This window comes from Phocoena phocoena, chromosome 19 (genome assembly GCF_963924675.1).
Source record: "Phocoena phocoena chromosome 19, mPhoPho1.1, whole genome shotgun sequence".
Lineage (NCBI taxonomy): Eukaryota > Metazoa > Chordata > Mammalia > Artiodactyla > Phocoenidae > Phocoena > Phocoena phocoena.
The window spans coordinates 22976246-22998067 of record NC_089237.1 but is presented as its reverse complement, the minus strand read 5'-3'; the positions used below and the strand labels follow the sequence as shown (position 1 = coordinate 22998067).

At 55.8% G+C, this 21822-nt stretch overlaps 3 protein-coding genes across 3 annotated transcripts; all 3 read left to right on the top strand.

The window, feature by feature from the left end:
* Positions 1–546: 546 nt before the first annotated feature.
* On the top strand, positions 547–4529 carry HOXB9 (homeobox B9). The gene is made up of 2 exons (XM_065897231.1): positions 547–1124; positions 3783–4529. The coding sequence occupies exons 1-2, from the start codon at positions 608–610 to the stop codon at positions 4016–4018; spliced, it is 753 nt and encodes a 250-aa protein (XP_065753303.1). The 5' UTR covers positions 547–607; the 3' UTR covers positions 4019–4529.
* A 7755-nt stretch (positions 4530–12284) lies between these two features.
* Positions 12285–13875, top strand: HOXB8 (homeobox B8). The gene is made up of 2 exons (XM_065897120.1): positions 12285–12708; positions 13568–13875. Exons 1-2 carry the CDS (start codon positions 12285–12287, stop codon positions 13873–13875), a joined length of 732 nt encoding a protein of 243 aa, XP_065753192.1.
* Positions 13876–16066: 2191 nt separating this feature from the next.
* Positions 16067–19529, top strand: HOXB7 (homeobox B7). Its single transcript, XM_065896817.1, has 2 exons — positions 16067–16565; positions 18688–19529. The coding sequence occupies exons 1-2, from the start codon at positions 16166–16168 to the stop codon at positions 18939–18941; spliced, it is 654 nt and encodes a 217-aa protein (XP_065752889.1). The 5' UTR covers positions 16067–16165; the 3' UTR covers positions 18942–19529.
* Positions 19530–21822: the final 2293 nt, after the last annotated feature.

Here is a 21822-nt window from a genome sequence, read left to right as displayed (position 1 = left end):
TGCCCTGGGCCTCTCTGGCTGCGCCCCAGGCTGGAGCTCGCTCCCTCCCTCTGTGCTGCGCTCTCTCTCTCCCTCCCGGACCCGTCTGGGGAGGGCTCCACAGCCAGCGTCCCTCCCGAGGCAGCCCGCTGCTTTCCCTCCGCCTCTCCTCCGCCCCCGCCGCCCCATGGCGAGAACGGCCCCCCTTCCTGCAAAAGTGGGGGGGGGTGCGGCCGGCAGCTCGGGCTGAGGGTTACGTGGCCGCCGGAGCCCTGACGTGATAGCACATTGCATCAGCATAAAACAATCCATCCTCGATATGGAATGCGGTGCGGACGGATGACAGCGAGAGCGCAGCCCCCTCGCCGGATTGATTTATGTCGGAGCTGACGCTTTATCAGGCAGTCGGAAAAACTTTGACCAATCATTTTGCAAGGAGCGCTGAGCCAGGCTGCTCCACTATACTTTGTTGGCTGAGAAGTTGAGCAGGGGTGGGGGTGGGAGGGTGGGGGGCTGGGGGGGTCGCGTCCGAAAGCCCTCACACCGGTCCGGGTGCCACCTCTCCCTGCTTGGGCGCTGCGCGCGAGCGCTTCCCTTCCCCCTGCAAGCGCCCGGATAATGTCTGAGAATGTCCATTTCTGGGACGCTTAGCAGCTATTATGTCGACTCGATCATAAGTCACGAGAGTGAGGACGCGCCTCCAGCCAAGTTTCCTTCCGGCCAGTACGCGAGCCCCCGGCAGCCAGGCCACGCGGAGCACCTGGAGTTCCCCTCGTGCAGCTTCCAGCCCAAAGCGCCGGTGTTCGGCGCCTCCTGGGCGCCGCTGAGCCCGCACGCGTCCGGAAGCCTGCCGTCCGTCTACCACCCCTACCTCCAGCCCCAGGGCGTCCCGCCGGCCGAGAGCAGGTACCTCCGCACCTGGCTGGAGCCGGCGCCGCGCGGCGAAGCTGCTCCTGTGCAGGGCCAGGCGGCGGTGAAGGCGGAGCCGCTGCTGGGCGCGCCTGGGGAGCTGCTCAAGCAGGGCACGCCCGAGTACAGTTTGGAAACTTCGGCGGGCAGGGAGGCCGTCCTGTCTAATCAAAGACCCGGCTACGGGGACAATAAAATTTGCGAAGGAAGCGAGGACAAAGAGAGGCCGGATCAAAGTAAGTTATAAAAAGTGAGGAAATACCCAGGCCGAAGGCCAGGCGAGGGGGAGGGGAGGGGAGGGGAGAAGCAATAAACTGCGGACAATGTGAAGGGAAACCGCGGCGACTGCCGGAGAGCGAGCGGGGGCGGAGGGAAGATGGAGGGAGGCAGATGAGTGCCCCAGAAAGGGAGACTGAGGCCGCTGGAGGAGCGCCGCCCCCACTCCTCTAAGTCCACGGGGGACCCGGGGCGCAGGGACCAGCTCGCCGCACTCTCGGCCTCCCTTCCCCCACGCCCCCGAGGCTTCGGCTGAAAGCCCGGGAAGAAGCCGACCACCGCCGGCTGGGAGAGGAGCTGGCGGGGCCGGGGAGGCAGCCAGCGAGGCCGAGAGCTCGCGCGGGCCAGGGCGGGAGCGCACCGGGCTCCCGGGCACCGCACGGCTGGCAGAGCTCCCCGCGCCACGCGCACACCGTAAAAGCCGGCCAAGGGGTAGTGGGAGGGGGCTCATTAGGATTTTATTTGCGATGCAACAGCTTGACGGAGGATTGTTTTTAGCAGATCTCGCTCAGTAGCCGCTCAGGGTCCGCAGCCGGCGCCGGGAGGGGCGCTGGAAGCCCGGGACCCGGGGACTGAGCCCCCTCCCCGGATGCGCCGGCCCCTCCCCGGGGGCCTTGCCTCCGGTCGCCTCCTCCCCTCCGTGGCATCCTCGCCCGGGTTGCAGCTTCCATTTCTGCGGCTCCAGCTGCTCTCCGCGGGGCTCCCTAGCCCCAGCCAGAGCTGTCCGCCTCGCAGGGAGTTGGGGAATCGCTTCCGAACTTCGCGGCCGACCGGCTGCGTGGAGAAGGAGAGATCCCCCCCGAAAGGACCCTGGGGAGTAGAAGGGTGGGGGGGAGAGAGGCTTGCGGAGAGGCTAACTTCATCCTCGGAAGGTAGTTTCTCACCATCTCCCACCCCTCCAAAAGCACCCCCGCCAGGAACCGAAGTCTAATTTCCAGGATGTGCTGCTCGCTAAGCGCGGCAGGAGGGGAGTCGCGGATTTTTCGTCTTTTAAGGTTGAGAAGGGCAAATTGGTCGGGGCTCTTAGCCCCCAAACAATAACCTTCAGGATGGTGGGCACAAGTCCTCACCCCTTACTCTTTTTGGAGAGTGAGGGTCAGATTTTTTAGTCTTTGCTTTTGCCCTGCCGGATTTCCCATCAGCAGAGCGGCCCAGAGGCCCTTTGGGGGTGCCCTTGCCTGCTGGAGGGAAGAGAACTGCCCAACTTCCCTGGGGTCTCTGTGAGCTCCCACCACCTCCAACCTGCCAGGTTGAATCACAAGAGTTGGCATTTGGGTAACACACTGGCTCTTCCCAAACCCTCCCTGCTCACACCCAAACAGACACCCCCCCCCTGACCCCAAGCCCACAAACCCTACCTGGAAAGTCCATTACTGCAGAGCAGCAGTTTGGCTAGAATCAATAATTAACAGTTATCTTCCTCTTTCCTATTTAATGCGGCTGTGGGTCCCATCCCGGGCACTCACATTAAGGAAGTAGCTGCAAATTGGTAAGACGCGGCACTTAGTGTAGGATGAACCAGATTTTTTTTTTTTAATATTCAGTGCTTTTCATTTGGGGTGAAGGAATCTAGTAGAGGGTGGCTGTTATTTTTAATTGGCTCTCCTTTATTTGGCAACTTTTCTGAGTTCAGGGGTAAGGAGAAGAGAAGCCTGTATGTATGTTTCCTCTGTTTTCCCCCACTTCTACTCAGTCACCCCTTCCCTTTCTCTGTTCCCTCTCACCACATGGAGCCAGTTGGAGCTAGCTATGCTCTGAAGGACTTCTGTTACCCCCACATGATCCATGGCTCCCCCCCCCTTAGGACTGGACCAATCTTGCATCCCAATTTCCCTGAACTTACTTTAACCAAACTGCGAGCTGAGCAGGAGTGGAAAAGGAGACTATTGCAACCATAAGTTACCTGTGAGCCCCCAGCACTCCCTTGTCCACAGGCTGGAGTTGATAAATGGTTGCAATTGGGTTGCGTGTGAATTGGAGTGTGCTGGATGTTTGCAGCGTCTCTAAATGTGAATCCCTATTTGTGGTGTGTGTGGGGGGGCAGTGAGATATCTGCACAGACACACATGGCTGCTGCCATGTGGCCAAAAGATGCAAGCTTGGGATCAAGGCAGGAGGGTGCACTCAAACTGGACTGGAGGGCCGGGAGGTCTCTTGGCTGTGGCTGAGCAGAAGCCACTCTCCTCTCCCCCAGCCCAATCCTTCTCTCACCTCTCAGACCTAGAGCCAGGACCCTTCAGTCAGCCACCACTAGTTAGTCTGGTAGAGCTGGTGGGGGAGAGGGCTTTAGCCAGGCTGGGCTCTGACCTGAGTCCTAACCAGTTCCGACCCAAGTGGAGAAAGAGACTGAGTGAGGACCTGGGGCAGGCAAAGCTTTGGAAGTGGTGAGAAGCCTGGCACACGTTTGGCTCTATCCTGACCAAATAACTCACCTGGAGGTGCCTATAGCAACTCTTAGCCCATCTCTGGAAGCCTTTCTGGGAACCTGAAGGCCCAGATGCCCCTTTCTCCAATGTAAGATGGGGAGTGGAGACCAGAGGTGCACCCTCTTGGAAGGAGAACACGGGGGCCCTTCACCCCCTTTCCTTTCTTTGATTCTATCGCTGCTTCTCTTTCAGCCAACCTCTCCGCCAACTGGCTGCACGCTCGCTCTTCCCGGAAAAAGCGCTGTCCCTACACCAAATACCAGACGCTGGAGCTAGAGAAGGAGTTTCTGTTCAATATGTACCTCACCAGAGACCGTAGGCACGAAGTGGCCAGACTCCTCAATCTGAGTGAGAGACAAGTCAAAATCTGGTTTCAGAACCGGCGGATGAAAATGAAGAAAATGAATAAGGAACAGGGCAAAGAGTAAAGATTACCCCCAGCCCTCCCCACCCCTTCCCCATCTCATGCTTATTTATAAGGGATGGCTGTGGAGCCTGTGCTGTCTGGGATGTATTCAAGTGAATGGGGAAGGGGGTCTTTTTCTTCAAAGTCCTTTTCTGCATCTAGAGCCTCACTCCTTTCCTTTGCCCTCACCTGTCCTTCTCTTCTCCCTGGGCCTCAGGAGGGAGTTTTATTGATTTAGAAGGTAGATATAGTTGGTTCCTAAGAAGGTGATGGGCCCCAAGAAAAGAGTGCCCCTAGTAGAGTCCCTAGCAACCCTCTTAATTTTCCTGGGAAGCCCCAGCCCCTCACTTCCAGCCTGCTTGTTTCCCCCCTGCACCTATCCCAAAGTCACCCAGGGACCCTCCAACTGCACACAGCCCAACAGACGCCCACCTGCATAAAGCCTGGAGCCCACAGTAACAATGGGAAGCGCGCACAGTCAACACTCAAATGAAGTGACACCCTAAATGCAGACCATCACACCCTAAATCTGGCAGAATAGCCCACAGACCATCAGGCAAGTCCAGGGTCTGCCCCCGATGCAATTACACACCAAGAAGAAGTCTAGAGACACACTCCTGAATGAGGCGCTGCAGCTCAAAGGGCCCAGCATCACGACACCATCCCCACGGAATCCTTAACTATACCCGGGCATGGACTCCAGGGCAAGTGGGGTAAATTCAGCTCCCAAGCTAGTGGGTTAGAAAGGACAAGGAAAGGCAGCGGTGGTCTTAGGAGAGTCTCTCAGGTTTTATGAAGGTCGTCCACATACACACATTGTGCTACAGGAAATGTTTAATTCTGCATGTTTTCCTCTCCTTCCAACAAAAGGAGGTCAGATCGTGAGTCGTAAGCCTTGGCAGTGTCGTCCTCACGTTCATCTGTGCCCCGCTTGACAGAGACTGTAGCTCCTCTTGCTCCACACCGGCCCTGAATTCGCATCTTCCCCAGCTCTGAAATCAACTCTGTTCGGCCAATCCACCTTGCACCAGCGAGCCAAGTCGCCCCTGTAGAAACCCCCCTCCGCCCTCCATCCTCTGGTAGCTCTACCCCTGCATAGGCGGAAAAGCCAAGTCAGGAGAACCCGATGGAGAATTTATTGTGAATCGATTCCCGGGCTCCTCTCCAGAGCAAGCGGTGGAGGAAAGGGGGGAGCGAGGCCTCCCCGGGCGCGCGGAGCTTGACTTCTTCCTCCTGTCCTGCCCAGTCTGAGCCCTGCGGAGGAGCCCCGGGCTTGTCAGCTGCCGTCTCAGCGCAGAAGCACAGAGACCAGCCCCAGTGCCTGGCTTTGCCTCCCGAGACTCGGGCCTGGATGGCGGTCTGCGCGCGCACGCTTCTGGGGAGCAGTCCCGCTTGCTAAGGAAGGAGGAGAAATCGCACCTAAGCATTAGACCGGAGCTCACTCTCGGCTTCCTTTCCTCCCCCTGCTACCCCACCTCTCCAATCCCCTTCAATTCATGGACTCTCTCTCCTGCTTCTCCCGACCCTGCAAGGGGACATTCCAGTAGAACTTCTTTTGCTCTGTCGGTGGCAGTCGTGAAATTGTGCTGTGTTTTGTGATTTCTTTGGGGGTGATTGTCTCGCCTGTTTTCAGTTGTTGCTTATATGGGAGGGTTGTGGGTGGGAGTGGGGAGGGCGAGGGGCTTAGAGCTGATTGTTTGTTTTGGAAGGAAAAAAACAAAGAAAAAGAACAAAAAATATATATCACTCTAGAAAATAAATCTCTCCTGTGTGTCATTCTGTGTTGGCTCGCCTCACCTGACCAGAGGTAGAGATGCTAGTTCCAAGAGGGTGGCTTGGAATAAAGAGAGAGTCCTGTGCCCAAGAGGTTGCAGGGTGGGCTTCCTAGTGGAGCTGAGAGCTGGTCCAGACCAAGGTTCCCAAGACCACTGCTTGAACTGAGCAAGAGCCTTCCAACAGGAGAGCTGGGAGACTGGAGGGGGAGAAAAGGAAAGATTAGTGGTTTGGAGAGGGGACTGGGTCTGCAGGGAACAATGGGAATCTTCCTCTTAAGTTGCACTAGAGACTTCCCCACCACCTCCAGAGCCAGAGGATGGCGAGGCCTGCCCTGCCATCCCTGGAAGCAGGTCCTCTCTCAGCTGGCTGAGAAAGCCACCTTGCTTTGGCCACTTGAAAGTATCATGCAAGTGAAGAAGGCAGTAACTCCGTTCTGCTATTCCCTGCAGCGGAGGGATGGGATGCAGATAGAGGCCTCCGGAAGGCCAGGCTGTCCTTTCTTCCACTCAAAAAGAGTAAGCCCCTTAGGGTTTTCAATCCCCACCCGGAGTTTGAGGCTCCAATTTGAGCCACAGGGTAGCAGCCTTGGTGTAAGGCGGGTGGAGTTTGGTAGGGGTGGAGGCAGCTCCTACAGGCTGCGAGAGGATGGTTGAGTGTGAAACAGAAATGGTTCAGGAGGGGGAAAAAACAACAACAAAAAACCCTTCCCAGTCGGACCCCAGAGTTAAATTCGGTTTCAAGGCACCTTTCTGTCCCCCTCAGACTGTGGAGTCCCACCAAAGCCTCAAATGGGGAGCGCTGTTCTCGGCAGCCCGGCCGTTCCCATCCAGCCGCTGGGATTCTGCTTCTGCTGGGCTGGCGCTTGGGAGCCGGCCTCCTGCCAGAGCCTCCCACCGGGCCCACCCAGCAGCGCTGCAGTCCGCGGAGACCCTGAGGTTTGGGTAGAGGTAGGGACAAAGCCTGGCCCTCGAGAAAGCAGTCTGGAAGCAAAAAGGCCCTGCCTACCCCTCTCCGGCGAACGGAAGGATGAGCTAATCGGAGAGACAGCAGGAGGCAGGAGAACGCGAAGCTCCTGATACAGCTGGGCCCCAACCCGCATCCTCCGAGGAGGGTTCCAGTCGTTATATAAAGTGAATCTGCCTTTAGAGCTTGTGTAGAATGGGCTCCCTCCCATCCTGGGCTCCCAGGAGCCAGCCCGTGCTGAGAGTGAGCCGAAAAGGCCGGATTCCGCCCAGAGGAAACGCAAGAAAGTGAGGCAGGAGCTGAACGGAGTGCTGCGGGGTAGGGGGCGAGGGCGCCCCGGGAAGCCTCCGGCGGCGTCTGGATCCCCAGCCCGGGGTGGCTTCTTTAAAAACAAACAAAGGCGAAGATGCGGAGGCTCGGAAGCCGGAGATGGGGAAATCTGCTGTCATAAAACAGAGAGATTCAGAGAGGGGGACCGGGAGAGTGCGAGACAGAGGGAAGCCGGGAGAGGAATTCAATGCCGTGCGCGCAGCAATAAAAGAATATGACCGCTATAAAAGTTTATAGCGTATAAATTTCTGAAGGTTAAGAAACTAAACAGCAGCAAAGCAAACAGAGAGGGGAAACTTTCCGGAGCTGAGAGAGCCACAGCTGGGCCTGGGCTCCGGGTCTGGCGGGCGAATGGGTGGGCCTGACTGGGCCGCCCCCACCCTCACCCTCCCGAAGTGCAGGGCGCGGGGTTTCCGGGGGCCCCAGGGGGAAAAGAGGGGCGAGGAGGGAGGGGGAGGGAAGAACACTTCTGTTGTCACAAATGCTTCACGGAACGCAACTGGGACTCGTCTTTGTTCTTCGCAACCGCACCCCCTTCCAGAATCGGGTGTCATAAAGAGAAGCCCCTGCACGCGCGCGCGCGCACACACACACACACACACACACACACACACACACACACACGCAGGTCCGGTGGGGCCAGACGTCTGGGCGCTGGCAGCCTCTTGATCCTTTTATAGTCTCGTCCCACTCTCTCAGGCCTCCTCTCCCCCCACAAAAAGCCCAATTGTTTCCCCTCAGAATTTGAAACAATTGTGTTGGGTTTGAAATGTGCCCGGCTCCCCCTTTTACGGGCCATGAACGGCGCACTGCTCGGCGGTCTCTGCCCGAAATTAGGGGCTTGAGGTGGGGGGTGGGGCGAGAGAGAAAAGATTCTGATTTCTTTTTCGTTCCTTATCCCCTCTCCGTGTTTGTTTGTTTGTTTTGTTTAAAAAAATTTTTTTTAGCTTATCTGCACAATTTTATGAACCACTGCCTGATTTCCGACGCCTTTTCTCTCGCCCGCTCTCGTTTCCCTCGCCCTTTTCTGCTAATACTGAAAGTTTCTCTGCATTGTCGCCGCACTGGCTGGCTCTCTGAGAAGCTGGAGGAGACAGTGGCGGCGGCGCCTTTTCTCATCGTGGCCGCTAGATGGCACCCTTGCTCCACGTGAAAATTCCCCGTGCTGCGGCTGCCGGCGCCCGCGGCTGCACCTCGCACTTCGGTCGGCCCTGAATCTACGAATTGAGCGCTATCAAAAGTCATGAATAATTTGCCCAGAATAAAAATATTGGGTTCATTGTGGCTATTTCCCCCATTTTGTATATATTTCAGATATAGTGGTGTTGACCCCCTCTCCTCAAATGGTCAATTTTCTGAATTTCCCCCAGGAGCAGGGCTCAGGGCTTCTCACCCAGTTTCTACGTTCGGTGGGACAACAAATGCATGAAAACGGGGAATAATAGTAATAATAGGACTAGTGGATCCAAATAAAAGAGGAGGATTGGTTCGGGAAAATGAGATTATCCGGGGAAGGGTGCGAGAGGAATGTCTGCCGATACGGGTGAGCAGGTCAGGTGAGAAGGGCGAGCCGGCAGAAGGTCGGATATAGAGGAAGCCGCCCCAACCTGCTGCGGAATCGGCGGGAGAGGGAACCGGGTGAGCCAGCCCGGGGTGGGGGTGGGAGCACTTTGGGGAAAACGGATCCGTGGCTTTGGCGGGGATTCGGAGGTGCCCAGAGCCGGCGGGGCGGCTCCGCATGGACCGAGGCTCTAGAGCCTTTGTATGTGGCCAGGGCTGGGCAGGGCGGCGCCGGGCGACCCAGGCTCGGGGGGGCTCCCAGAACGGCGAGGTGCGAAAGGCTCGGATATTTCCTCGGTTGATCTGGGCGCTCCAATTTGGGCCGCCAATAAAGAGTGCGTTTTCCGGATGGACGTGGGAACAGGCGCAGTGCAGGAAGTAGGGGCTTGGTTCTCCCCACGTCCCGTGGCTTCCAGGTGAGAGCTCGGGCTCCGTGCCCCGCGGCCCCGGCCCCAGACCGACCTAGGGAACACCGGTCCCTTCTCAGCTTAGCAGCTGGAGGCCTGGACTTCAGGCATTTCTCCCTCTGAGACCTGAGCGCTGTCAGCCTGCCCATAGCCCCTTAGATTCCACATCTCCCATTTCGACCCGGCCCGGCCGATCCTTGCCCTCCATCCAGACAAACGCATGCGAGAAATAGATGCCCCCCTCTTAAGATTAGCCCCGCTGCAGCCTCTCCTCTCCTCCCCCAGGACCGGGAGGCTAGCGGAGTTTCTCAACTTGAGTTTCTCTAATAAATCTGAGCTCCGTTGGGTGTTTATAAATTACCTCCTCGCTCTTTCTTGTTTTTTCTTATAATAGAAACATTTTCCTTCCATCAGGAATTTCTGGCACGGTGTAGGGATGATTTAGAACAAGCCATTGAATTTCTACCTCACCGGTGAGTCCTCAAATCATGACCATAAAATCCCCGGCACTTGATTAAAATGTTCGCTTTGGCAACAACTTAACTGTGCCTTCCGCTGCCTCACCGCCCCCTCAGCCTGGCGCTGAAAATTCAAGACCCTGGTCCTCTCCCCTCCTTTTCTCCTTTCTCTCTCTCCCTTTCAGCCCCTCTCCCATTCTCCAGATTCACTTTTGAAGGACCAAGTGGCCCCACCGGTACCTTCCCTTTGGAAAAGGTGATAGTTTAATTTTTACAAAGGTTGGGGTGAGTGGGATCCCCAAAAAGCACCCCTCCAAAAGGAAGCCACTCTCTCGTGAATAAACAATGGATCAACAGTGGATCGAATGTATTTGTAAAGGCTCCACCTTTGTTACTAGATTTCTTTCTCTCTCTCTCCCTTCCTTCCTTCTTTCCTATCCTTTCCTCTCCTTTCTTTTCCTTTCCTTTCCTCTTCTTTCCTTGCTGAGTGAGCCACTTCAGGAAGCCATTGGTTTGGACCCTCAGACTGGGGCCTTCTAAAGCCTGGCCACCATTGTCACTAGGCCCAGTAGGCTGGGAAAGGCAACTGGCAAGAAAGTGTGGCATTCAGTCAGCTGGGTCCAGCAGTCTGTTTCAGGACCTAGGTCCTCAGGTCTGGAGGGAGAGCAGGGTTTAACTAGAGGCTCCCAAGGGGAGAGGAGAGAAAATGGGGGACTCAGTGACCTTGCTGCATCCAAATCCCTTCTACCCCAGAGTCAGTCTAGGTAGTGACAGTGGCTCAAAGGACGGTGAAGGCTAAATGGTGCCCCTCCCATTCATACACTCTGCAGTCACTGTCCAGGGCAGAGGTGGGCACAGGACCGCGGGCACCAAGGCCAGGCACCAGGGCAGCAGCCTCCATTGCTCTCCCCTCCCTCTGATGTACTGATGAGCCTGGAACTGCCCTCTCAACCGAGGGTGATGCGGAAGGTGTGGAGGACTGGCCTGGGAAGGTTGGGAGCCAGTTGGGCTTGGTCACTGGGTCCCGAGGCCTGGATGCAGGACTGGGGCAGCCCAACTGAATGTTATCCTGCTGGTGGCATCAGGCCCCTCTCCCATCACACAGACTTGGTCTGCCAAAGGCTTGCTGACTGGGCTCCAGGACCTCCTAGAGACCCCCTCCCCATTCCAGCAACCCCCTCCCAGGCCACCCGAGGGTTGTGTAAAACTGCAGAATCGCAGTCACAGGGTGAGCTTTGGTCAGGACTTCACCACTGCCCATTAACCAGAAAGTTTCGGCTCTTCCTCCTGGTGCCTCCTCAAGCTCTCCTGGATCCCTTCTCCAAAGAAAAGCCTTGTTTGTTTGTTGGAAAGTTGGTGAGTGGCCTGGGTGGGGCAGAGAGTGTGGTTTGGGGGCTCCGGAGAGGGAGTGGGGGCAGGTGCTTCAAAGCTGAAGGAGGCAGAAAATCTCTGAAAAGTCACCGTTTGCGCCGAAAAAAACCTCATAATCATTCTCATTTCGGCTTTGTCACCCCCACCGTGCTGCAGTCGGGCGGCGGGGGCGATCGAAGCTGCAGTTTTATAGCTGTAGAGGAAAGAACTCGTAAAATGCTAACAGCTTTTATGCGCTGCGGCATAAACAACAACAGACTCGGCTTTATTGCGTTTTATAGTTTGTTAAAGAGTTTACAGCCGTTTTTTGGGGGCCGGTTACCCAGCCAATTCCCTCCACACGATAGTTAAACCTTTATCAATAATAAGGAAATTGATCATTAAAGCTTTAAATATGACTACCTCGTTTGTTTGAAAATATGTTTAGGAGAGGAAGCTGTATGATTTGATAACGTATTAAAATACCAATTACATTTATAGGACCTTTTAAAACTCGGTGCAATTAAACCGTGTTCTTTTACATTTTTCCGAAGCGACCCTGACATTTAAAAAGACTCCAACTGCCTCGTTAAAATCGCGAAATTAACAGCGTGCCTACGTCTGGCGCGTTGTGTATGTGTTTGCGTGGTTTTTTCCGTGCGCCCCACATCAGTCTTTGGGGGTGGTCTGCGAGGGTATTTGATTTGTTGTGAGGCGAGAGATATCTCATTAATGTAGGTAGTTAAACAGATTTAATCCGTATTCATGCTCTCTCCCCCCTCTCCTCCCCGCTCTCTCCCCCTCTCTCTCCCTGGGTTTTTTTTTTTCTTCCCCTCCTTTTTTTTTTTTTTTTCCGCTCTCTCCTCACTCCCTGGCGCTCTCTCGCTCTAGCTCTCTCTCTTGCTCGCTCTCTCTCGCTCTCACCCTAGCTCTGCGTTCTGTCCGGGAGGAGTACGGAGAAGCCAATAGGATGCGGGGTCTCTAATGGATGCAAATGATCATGAAAAGACAGTGCAAAATATGAAACAACTCATTTGCAGGGAAGTAAATCACCGAAAACTGTTTATGAACTGGCATCCCTTCTTCGAAATGTAAAGCGAGGACCTCTTTAAGTGGCGGTATATTTTTGGGGGGGGGTGGGGGGTGGGGGAGGGCGAGCGAGCCGCGGCTGCCATGCAAGCTTAGACTTTTGGAGGCTTCGCTGTCCTTTTCTATTCCTGGAAATCACAAAAAGTGTGGTGGCTTCGAGATATTCTTCGCCTTTTCTTTCTTTTCTTTTTCCCCCCTCCTCCTTTTCCTCTCCTTTCCTGGCGAGGGTGACTAGGAGCCGGCGAATCCGCGTTTTTTTCTCTCTCTCTCTCCCTCCCTTTCCCCCTCCCCACCCCCTCCCCAACAGCCCCCAACTACAGCCGCCGCCGCCGCCGCCGCCTCAAAATTCAATAAAATGAGCTCTTATTTCGTCAACTCACTGTTCTCCAAATACAAAACCGGGGAGTCCCTGCGCCCCAATTATTATGACTGCGGCTTCGCCCAGGACCTGGGCGGCCGACCCACCGTGGTGTACGGTCCCAGCAGCGGCGGCAGCTTCCAGCACCCGTCGCAAATCCAGGAGTTCTACCACGGGCCGTCGTCGCTGTCCACGGCTCCCTATCAGCAGAACCCGTGCGCCGTGGCGTGCCACGGGGACCCGGGCAACTTCTACGGCTACGACCCGCTGCAGCGGCAGAGCCTGTTCGGTGCGCAGGATCCAGACCTGGTGCAGTACGCAGACTGCAAGCTCGCCGCCGCCAGCGGCCTGGGGGAGGAGGCCGAGGGGTCCGAGCAGAGCCCGTCGCCCACACAGCTCTTCCCCTGGATGCGCCCGCAAGGTGAGCTCGCGTCGGGGCCGGCGGGGGGAAGGGAGACCCGGGGCCCAGGCCGGCACGGGGGGCCGGGCAGGCCAGGAGCGGTTCCGCCAGCCCCTGGAAGACTTGCTTGTTCTGTTCAGATAGGCTCCCCCTTCTTTCCTTCCTTCCTTCCTTCCTTCCTTCCTTCCTTCCTTCCTTCCTTCCTTCCTTCCTTCCTTCCTCCCTCCCTCCCTCCCTCCCTCCCTTCCTTCCTTTCCCTTCTTTTTTTGTTTCCCTTGAAGGAGGTCGCTAAGCGACATTTCCTGAATCCATAAACCCCTCACCCTGCCTGACTTTTTTACTTCTTCCCCTCCTTTTTTCCCCTTTTACTGTTTTATGGGGGGCAGTGGAGAAAGGGTGGTGGGAATGGGGCGCTCAACTTTTGCACTTCTCAATTGCTTTATAGTTTAATTACCCTGAAGAAACTTTTCTTCTGGGGCAGAGGCTCTGGGGGCTTTTCAAGGTGGGTCCATTCGTCCCCATCCTGGCTTTTTTATTCTTACTTTTCCCCCTCCTTCACATCCTTCCTTCTAAAGTTTATGGCACTTTTAATAGATTCAACCACCCCCGCCCAACTCTCTGGTGCTGGTTACCAGGGGAGGGGCTCCCCTTTCTGGCTCCCTTAGATTCAGTGGTGTCTGATCCCCCTCACCCGCCCCCCCCCCCCCCCCCCCGGCTGACCGCGGCCTCCCAGCGCTCCCGCCCCTGCACGGGGTAGAAGGTCCCCTGCCCTTATTATACTGGTCTCCTAGGCTGGTTCACGAATCTTCCAACCTTCTCTGTCTCTGCCCCCTCCCCCACCCTCCCCTCCCCTCTGTCTCGCCCTTTCCCCCATTCCCAGCAGCCGCCGGACGCAGGCGAGGCCGACAGACCTACAGCCGCTACCAGACCCTGGAGCTGGAGAAGGAGTTCCTATTTAATCCCTATCTGACTCGCAAGCGGAGGATCGAGGTATCGCATGCGCTGGGACTGACAGAGAGACAGGTCAAAATCTGGTTCCAGAACCGGAGGATGAAGTGGAAAAAAGAGAACAACAAAGACAAGTTCCCTAGCAGCAAATGCGAGCAGGAGGAGCTGGAGAAACAGAAGCTGGAGCGGGCCCCGGAGGCGGCGGACGAGGGCGACGCGCAGAAGGGCGACAAGAAGTAGGCTCCAGCTGGGACTGCCAGGGCCGCGGCCGCCCTGCCTCCGCGGGTCACCCGACCGCGCTGCCGTCGCCCGCCCCCGCCCGAGACAGCTCTGGCCCCGTGAGCGGGGCCCGGAGCCTGGCCTCCCACTGCAGCTTCCCTGCCGCGCCAGTCCCCGCTAGTGGTAGTTTCTCGTAATAGCTTCTGTGTGTGAGCTACTGTGGATCTCCTTCCCATCTCTTGGGGGCCGGAGGGGTGGGAAAGAAAAGGATTTTAAGCAAGGACTCCCTCTCCCTGCTAGGGTGAGCGGCTGCGGCCTGGCTGAGCCCCACCCCCACGCCCCTGCCCCGTGTAAAAAGCCTCCTTGTGCAATGGTCTTTTTTCCTTTGAACGTGCTTCTTTGTAATGACCGAGGTACCGATTTCTGCTAAGTTCTCCCAACAACATGAAACTGCCTATTCACGCCGTAATTCTTTCTGTCTCCCTTCTTCTCTCTCTCTCTCTCTCTCTCTCTCTCTCTCTCTCTCTCGCCTCGTCCTCATTTCCCCTCCCACCTCCCTCCCCGCTGCCCTCTCTAGCTCGCTGGCTTTCTCTCTGGCTTCTCTCTTTTCCTCCCCCCCGCCCCCCGCTTTGGTTTGACAATTTCGTCTTAAGTGTTTCTCAAAAGAGGTTACTTTAGTTAGCATGCGCGCTGTGGGCAATTGTTTAAAGTGTTCTTAGGTTTACTGTGAAGAGAATGTATCCTGTATCCGTGAATTGCTTTATTGGGGGGCGGGAGGGCTAATTATATATTTTGTTGTTCCTCTATACTTTGTTCTGTTGTCTGCGCCTGAAAAGGGCGGAAGAGTTACAATAAAGTTTACAAGCGAGAACCTGAGATTTGCCCGGCCCGCGCTCCTCATTTGCTCCCGGCGCCTTGCAGAGTTGCGGAGGGGGGGAGCCAGTCACCGGGCTCCTGCGTCCGCCTGGCCGCGCTGCGGAGGGGGCGGGGGCTGGAGGCAGGTGGTGCGAGTCCCTTGGCCCAGGGGCGCAGGGGATGAGGGAGGCGGCTGCGCGTGATTGGAGGAGAGACGAACGAGAGAGGGGAGCCGAGAGAAACCCCCTCCCCCTCCCTTCGCGTTCCGAGGCTGCCGGCCCCGGAGACCCCCGCGCCCAGGCCATGCTAGAGAGATGCGCCTGGGCTGGTGGCTTTATCCCCCCAACCCCCCAACCTCCCCCTTTGTTTTTGTGTGCCCTCTCCTGTGTGTGTGTGTGTGTGTGTGTGTGTGTGCGCGCGCGGGGGTAGAGGTGGAGTGCGGAGCTGATGAACAAGCTGAAAAATAAAAAAAAAATTTTTAAATTTTTTTCGTACTCTCGTTGGGGGGGGGGGAGCAGGAGAAGGGAGATGCTCTTCCCTGCCTCTCCCTTTCTGGGACTTGGCCACCTTCGCCCAGCTCCGAGGTGGTGGCTCGCCGTCTTCCTTCCTTCGCTCCCTCTGCTTCTCCAGCAGCCACGCTCGACTGAGGCATCCGCCTCCGGGAACCAGGAGAGCAGCATACCAGGCCACCCTCCTCCCTTCCTTTCTCTTCCCACCCACCCCACCCCCTTCCTTTTTTAATTTTCAAACCTTTTTTTTTTATTTCTTAGCCACCAGAAACCGCAGCATCCAACGCCCGTAGGCTGGATTCCGCGCCTCTGGGAGCAACCAGGAAACCTCACTCCGTCCCTGCCCGTCTGGGGCAGAGAGAGAGAGCGAGCCTTGAGGCCAGGCTCACCTCGGGAGAAACGGACCAATTCCGGACTAAGTTCCCTCAAAGGCCCAGCCAGGCTGAAGTGGTCCGGATTAATAAAGACCTGGCCTGCCCCCACCCACCCACTCACCCGGTTGTATGCAATCCCTGCGTTTGTTTCTGGCTGGGTAACGGGCTGGGGAGGAGGGGGTGACAACAAGGATCGCTCCCGGAGGTTATTTATTTTCCCTTCCACTCAATCCCTTCTTCCCCAAATCTCGCCTGCAAGCTTCCTCCAGCCCACGGGGGTCGACAGCGGCCCTTGAGCCCCCAGCCCTAATCCACAGGGCCTGGTTTTCTCATTCATTATTGATCATATTTTATAAATCCAACGCCACACAATTTTTTCCACATTACCGGGAGCCGTGGGGAGGCTGCCCGGCTATTGGCAGAGGGGACGTCACGTGGGCGGGGTCACGTGGTGCAGAGAGGAAAAAGGGGGTCCTTTTTGGTGTAAATCTGGACTCTAATTCTGTAATATATCAAGGAATCTCGTAAAACCGACACTAAAACGTCCCTGCCTACAAATCATCCGGCCAAATTATGAGTTCATTGTATTATGCGAATGCTTTATTTTCTAAATATCCAGCCGCAAGTTCGGTTTTCGCTACCGGAGCCTTCCCCGAACAAACTTCTTGTGCGTTTGCTTCCAACCCCCAGCGCCCGGGCTATGGAGCGGGTTCGGGCGCTTCCTTCGCCGCCTCGATGCAGGGCTTGTACCCCGGCGGGGGGGGCATGGCGGGCCAGAGTGCAGCCGGCGTCTACGCGGCCGGCTACGGGCTCGAGCCGAGTTCCTTCAACATGCACTGCGCACCCTTTGAGCAGAGCCTCTCCGGGGTGTGTCCCGGCGACTCTGCCAAGGCGGCGGGCGCCAAGGAGCAGAGGGACTCGGACTTGGCGGCCGAGAGTAACTTCCGGATCTACCCTTGGATGCGAAGCTCAGGTAACGCCGCGCACCGAGCAGTCCCGAGCGGTCCCGAGCCTCAGTGGCCCGGGCACATTCCCCGGAAGGCGCCCCCTTCCCGGCCAAGTGCCCCTCTCCTTGTCCAGAGTGCTCCTGGTAGGAGGTCGGCCCTGGGGACGCGGCCCCCCACCCCGAGCTGCGACCCGGCGCGCCGCCCCCATTCCCGTTTTTGCTTGGTGCTCTCAGGCTCGCTCGCTGCCTCCCTAGCGGATCCCTCTCCGCCGACGCCGCGGCGCTCTGAGCCCCCAGCCCACTCCCCCCACCCTTCCTCCCGGCCTTTTAGCTTTAAATATTTATCAGCCGCGCCGGCACGGGCTGGAGAGGAGGCCGTTTGTCTTGCGGAGGAAGACTGGGGTTTGCAGAGAATAGCCATTAGGATCTCCCCCCTCCCTTCTCCCTTCCCCAGCCGGGGATCTCAACTCTGGGTGTGTCCCCCAGCCCCAGCTTGGATAAGGTCTAGGGGAGGGGGCTGCAGCGCTGAGCAGTTCTCCCCTCCCTCTTTCCTCCCAGCCAACCCCGCTCCCCCATTATTCCCTTCTGGACAATTAGAGGTGGGCTCTAGGGGCCTGGTGGGAGGAGGGGGTGTGAGAGGTGATGAGGATTCAGCCAGGGACACAGAGCCAGAGAGGCAGGTGGAGAGAGAGGGGCTGAGGCCAAGAGAGAGCAGGCTCCTGACCCCCAGTAAACTTGGGAAACGGGAGGCAGGAGAACTAGAGAAACTAGAGAAAGGAGCAGAGGCCTCAGGGGAGTACAGCTGGCTTCCTCAGGTGCCCTTCCTAGCACCCCTGGAGAACTGGCCAACTAGTTTGCAAGTGTCATTCCAGAAGGGTGATGTCCTCTTGGGGGAGACACTAGGACTCCAAAAAGCCAAATCAAGAGAGAGTGCAGGCCACCGAGGAAGCTGCTGCAGGAACCCCAAGAGACCAGGGGCTCCGTGGGGTCTCCTGACAAGCCTGTCCCAGACAACCTTCATAATGTTGTCCTGGACTCAGAGGCCAATCTCAAGGTCCAGAAGACCCAAGACTTGTGGTCGGAAGCTCCCAATCCAGCCAGGGTTGAGGGCCAGGAGAGCCCAGCTCTTACATTTTCAGTATTCGTGGTCATGCTCCCCATTACCTGCTTCATAATTCAACTGGCTTTCCAGCTGATTTATTAAAGCCCCAATTTTTCTGCTCATAAACATTTCAGCTTGGCTTTTATCTGACTTGAAATTAGGGCCCCTAGCCCCTCCTCCCACTGTCTCCTTCCTAGGAGGGCTGGCACCAGCACCTCCTCCAAGCCTCCTCAGGGTTTGGGGCCTAACCTGGGAATCTCTTCCCTGCCCTTCAGCCCCCACCAGCCAGATACTGAATGTTCTACCCCAACCCAGGCTGCTGTCTCTCCTCTCCCTCTGTGCCTTCCTGGAGGCCCAAAGATTGCTTTGGAGGGCTGGGTTGTCTGGGCAGGTGGGCAGGCAGGACAGCCTGGTCCTGTCTGAACCTCAGCCACTCACTGGAAAATAGTCATCAGAAGGCAGTTGCTCTCCAACTGACTCCACGCTCCAAGGAAGTCTGCAAATTCTCACCTCCTCCTCATTCCACAACAGGCTGGGGGCGGGGGAAGACTGGACCTGTGAGGCTCTTTGTCTCCTTTTCTTTTTGGGAAAAGCCCTCAGGCCAGGCCTAGAGTCCCACTCCGGGGTCACTTGCATGGTTTGTGTTGTCCTGTACCCCCACAGACCATCAGAGTCAGCATGCAAAAGGGGAGACTTGGGGTCCCTGGTCCCAGAGGATTAACTGCCTTTCATCCCACATACACACCCCTTTAGGCACAGGGCCTTCAAGAGCCAGCAGGTTAGACCTTGTGTTCAGAAGCCCTAGACTAGAAGACTTCCTGGGTGGAAGATGGGAGTGTTTGCCTTGGGAGGCCTGTAGAAAGGTCTGCACGTTGAGGAAAGATGGCAGGCATAGGCTGGGGTATGGATAGTGACAATTTGATGTAATGGGAAATAAGCTCTTCCAACCACCGATGCCAAACTGCATACAGGGTCCAAGAGGGAGGGGAGCACTCTCATGGCTCGTTCCTCACTCACTGATTTTTCTCCTGCAAATAACCTGCGCAGGGACCGACCGCAAGCGAGGTCGCCAGACCTATACCCGCTATCAGACCCTGGAGCTGGAGAAGGAGTTTCACTACAATCGCTACCTGACGCGGCGGCGGCGCATCGAGATCGCGCACGCGCTCTGCCTCACCGAAAGACAGATCAAGATCTGGTTCCAGAACCGCCGCATGAAGTGGAAGAAAGAGAACAAGACAGCGGGCCCCGGGGCCACCAGGCAGGACAAGGCCGAGGCGGAGGAGGACGAGGAAGAGTGAGGGACAGAGAAAGGGCAGAGGAAGAGAGACGAAAAAGGGAAAGAGAGAGAGAGAAACCCAGCTCTGGGAACTGAACCAGGAAACTCAAGTCAAATAGGGAGGAGAAAAAAAACTATTTAAATGGAAAGCAGTTAATTTTTTTCAAGGAGAGAAGGTGAAATTTTGGTTTCTTAACACTGGAAAAAAAATACTACCTATAGGAAAGTCCATCAGGTTTTGTACAGTATGGGAAGGACATCATCTACCTGTTCTGTAGCTTTCTGGAATTTGCCTCCCCTTTTCTATGTTGCTAATTGTTAAGGTCTTTGGTAAAATCTTGCTGTTTTGTAAGCCCCATCTTTGACGCTGTCTGTGTGGTCTGTGGGTCTGGAATAACATGTGTGGTTCCCCGGCTTCCTGAGCAACCCCCCCTTCCCAGTAGTGGCACTGAAGGGGCCTTAGGGAGCCCTAAGGACCCACCAACTAGCTCAAGTGTCCCCTCTGTGCACCTGGCCTGCCCGCTGCTCCTTGCTCCCACCAGCCCCTGTGATCCTCTTTGCATTCTATGTGTATCTGAAGGATGGAGAAATAAAAGCAATTAAAAATAAACAGATCCCCTGTTTTCTGTGTCTCCCTAAGGCTGGGAGGGGGTGAGGGATAGTCATGCATCCCAGCGCCCCTTTGCTCCAACTTCTGCTGCTGGCCCATTTCTTTCTGTGCTGGGCCCTCCTCTTTTTCTTGTGCCCCTTGCTCTGGGGGCTGCCAACTAGTGAACCTCGGATACCACACACACACATTCCCTTTACATATTTTTACACATATTGACACGCAGATGCACCCAACCACACCTATTTACAGGCTGACACTGCACATAAATAAATACATACATTGTCACACACAGTCACAAACATCCATATTCATATGTTCACAAATAAACATACAGGCATTCACACATCCCAAACCCTGCCCAGAACACATAGCATTCACATTCACTCACACGAGTAAACCCACATTCATACTCACAGACATATTTATACATACCAGGGTACACTCACACATTGGCTCATAAAACACACAGATTCACATTTGCCCCCAAGTAAACACGTCCTTGAGTCCACATGCCCAGTCGCACACATTCACGAAACAAAACAAAAAACAAACCCCCACGGTTCCACAAACTCTTCCTCATTCAGGCCTTCACACCAGGCTGTGGCTCGGCGCCGCCCGAGGCACAAATATGGAGCTGAAATCTGAAGTGCTAGGCCTCAAGCGAAGAAGGAGCGGAAGGAAAGGAAGGTGACCACCCAAATCCACTCCCCCTTCTCGCGCCGGCGGGCGGGCGGCGTTGGGCAGAGGCCAGACCGGCGAGCAAAAATCTCCCGGCCGCCCAATCAGGCCTCCAACGTCAAGATGCTCCTGGCTTTCCGCTCGGTCGGCAAACATTTTCCGCAAGAGCTATTCGGTTATTGTATTGAAATTTATTTTACTTTCATTTATTTTAATTTATCTTATTCTAAATTGACCCAGCGACCCAAGTAAAACTTGAAATTGGGGGAAGAAAATGAGCGCCGATAGCGAGAAGCTGAGCGGTTGCGAACTACCCGGCGGCTGTGGCCGCATCCCTGCTGCTCTGAGCCCGGCCGCCCGCCTTCCGCGGGCTGCCTCTGAGCCTTTCTGCCCGCTGTCCGCTGTGCTGGCAACCTGGAATCTTCTCCGGAGTACAGAGAAAGAGAAAAAAGAAAAACATTTGTGTGCGTGGGAGGTTATTTCCTTTCCTGCATTTGGGCGCTGGTAGCTCAATTCAAAATTCGGGCATATTTCAGGGGACCTGGGAAACCTGGGGTGAATCTGGGTTGTTGTTTGTCTCCAAAACACCCCCTTGATTGAGGGATAAATACCCAGAGGACGGTGCCTACGTAGCTAGACCTGCGGAGTTGATTTTTAGTGTCTATTCGATTATAAACCCTGAATTATTTAAATTTAAAGATCGGGCATCGGGACAGAGAAGGGGAAGAGTGTTGGAAGGAAGCGTGTTTTAGGAGAATCTGTTTAATCTGAATTTGTAAGTAAAAGGCTCCTAAACCTTCAGTTCCCTCATTAATGACCGCAGACCCGCCCCCCGCAGAGCACAGGGAGTTGTCCCTGGGAACCTGGGCGTGTGGGCATTTGGGTGGGAGAGTCAAGGGTTCCGGCTTTACCCTCCTCCAATTTCTGGGGTGCAGAGGCAAGCATCCAGTGGCTAGAGTGTCCGCCTTGGCCCCCATTAGCCTCTTTGGGGCAAAAAGTAGGCCCTAGGAGATCTAGGGCCCCACACCGGCAGTGCTACAAGCTTCACAGGTGGGGTTCCCGCCATTTATAGTGCTCGGAGTGAGGGGGGCATTCAGAGGTGGGAAAGGGGGCACTGAAGCTTTCATTTTGCCCTGATGCAAGTGGCAACTCTGGACACTAGCTGCTGCTCCTAACTCACCCCCAGATTGCCTTAGAATGGTCCCTGTGTGGAGGTTTTGGGGTGAATTTTTACTAGAAGAGGGGACAGAACTCCTGTGAGAATAGGGAGGTTCCAAAAAGAACCCCCCTCCCAGCTGGATGCTTGTGTCTCCTCCGCCTGATTGCCCACACCCCAAATCGCACCCTTTCTCAGATTGGAGTTTCCCCAAAAATCGAGAAGGAGAAGAAAAGAAGATGGCGACTGAGAAAAGCGTTGCTGGTGGAGCAGCCATGAAGAAATGCAATAAATTCCTTGTTGTTTTATGAAAATTTACAACTTTGTGATAGAAGTTTATGAGTGGTTGAATCCAGCGATTGGCCAGCGCCGGTCATGTGGCCGGGCAATCGTGAACATGAACTTTTTATCATTTCCCTGGTGGTTATAATGCAGCATTCTTTTGGACACCACACCTAG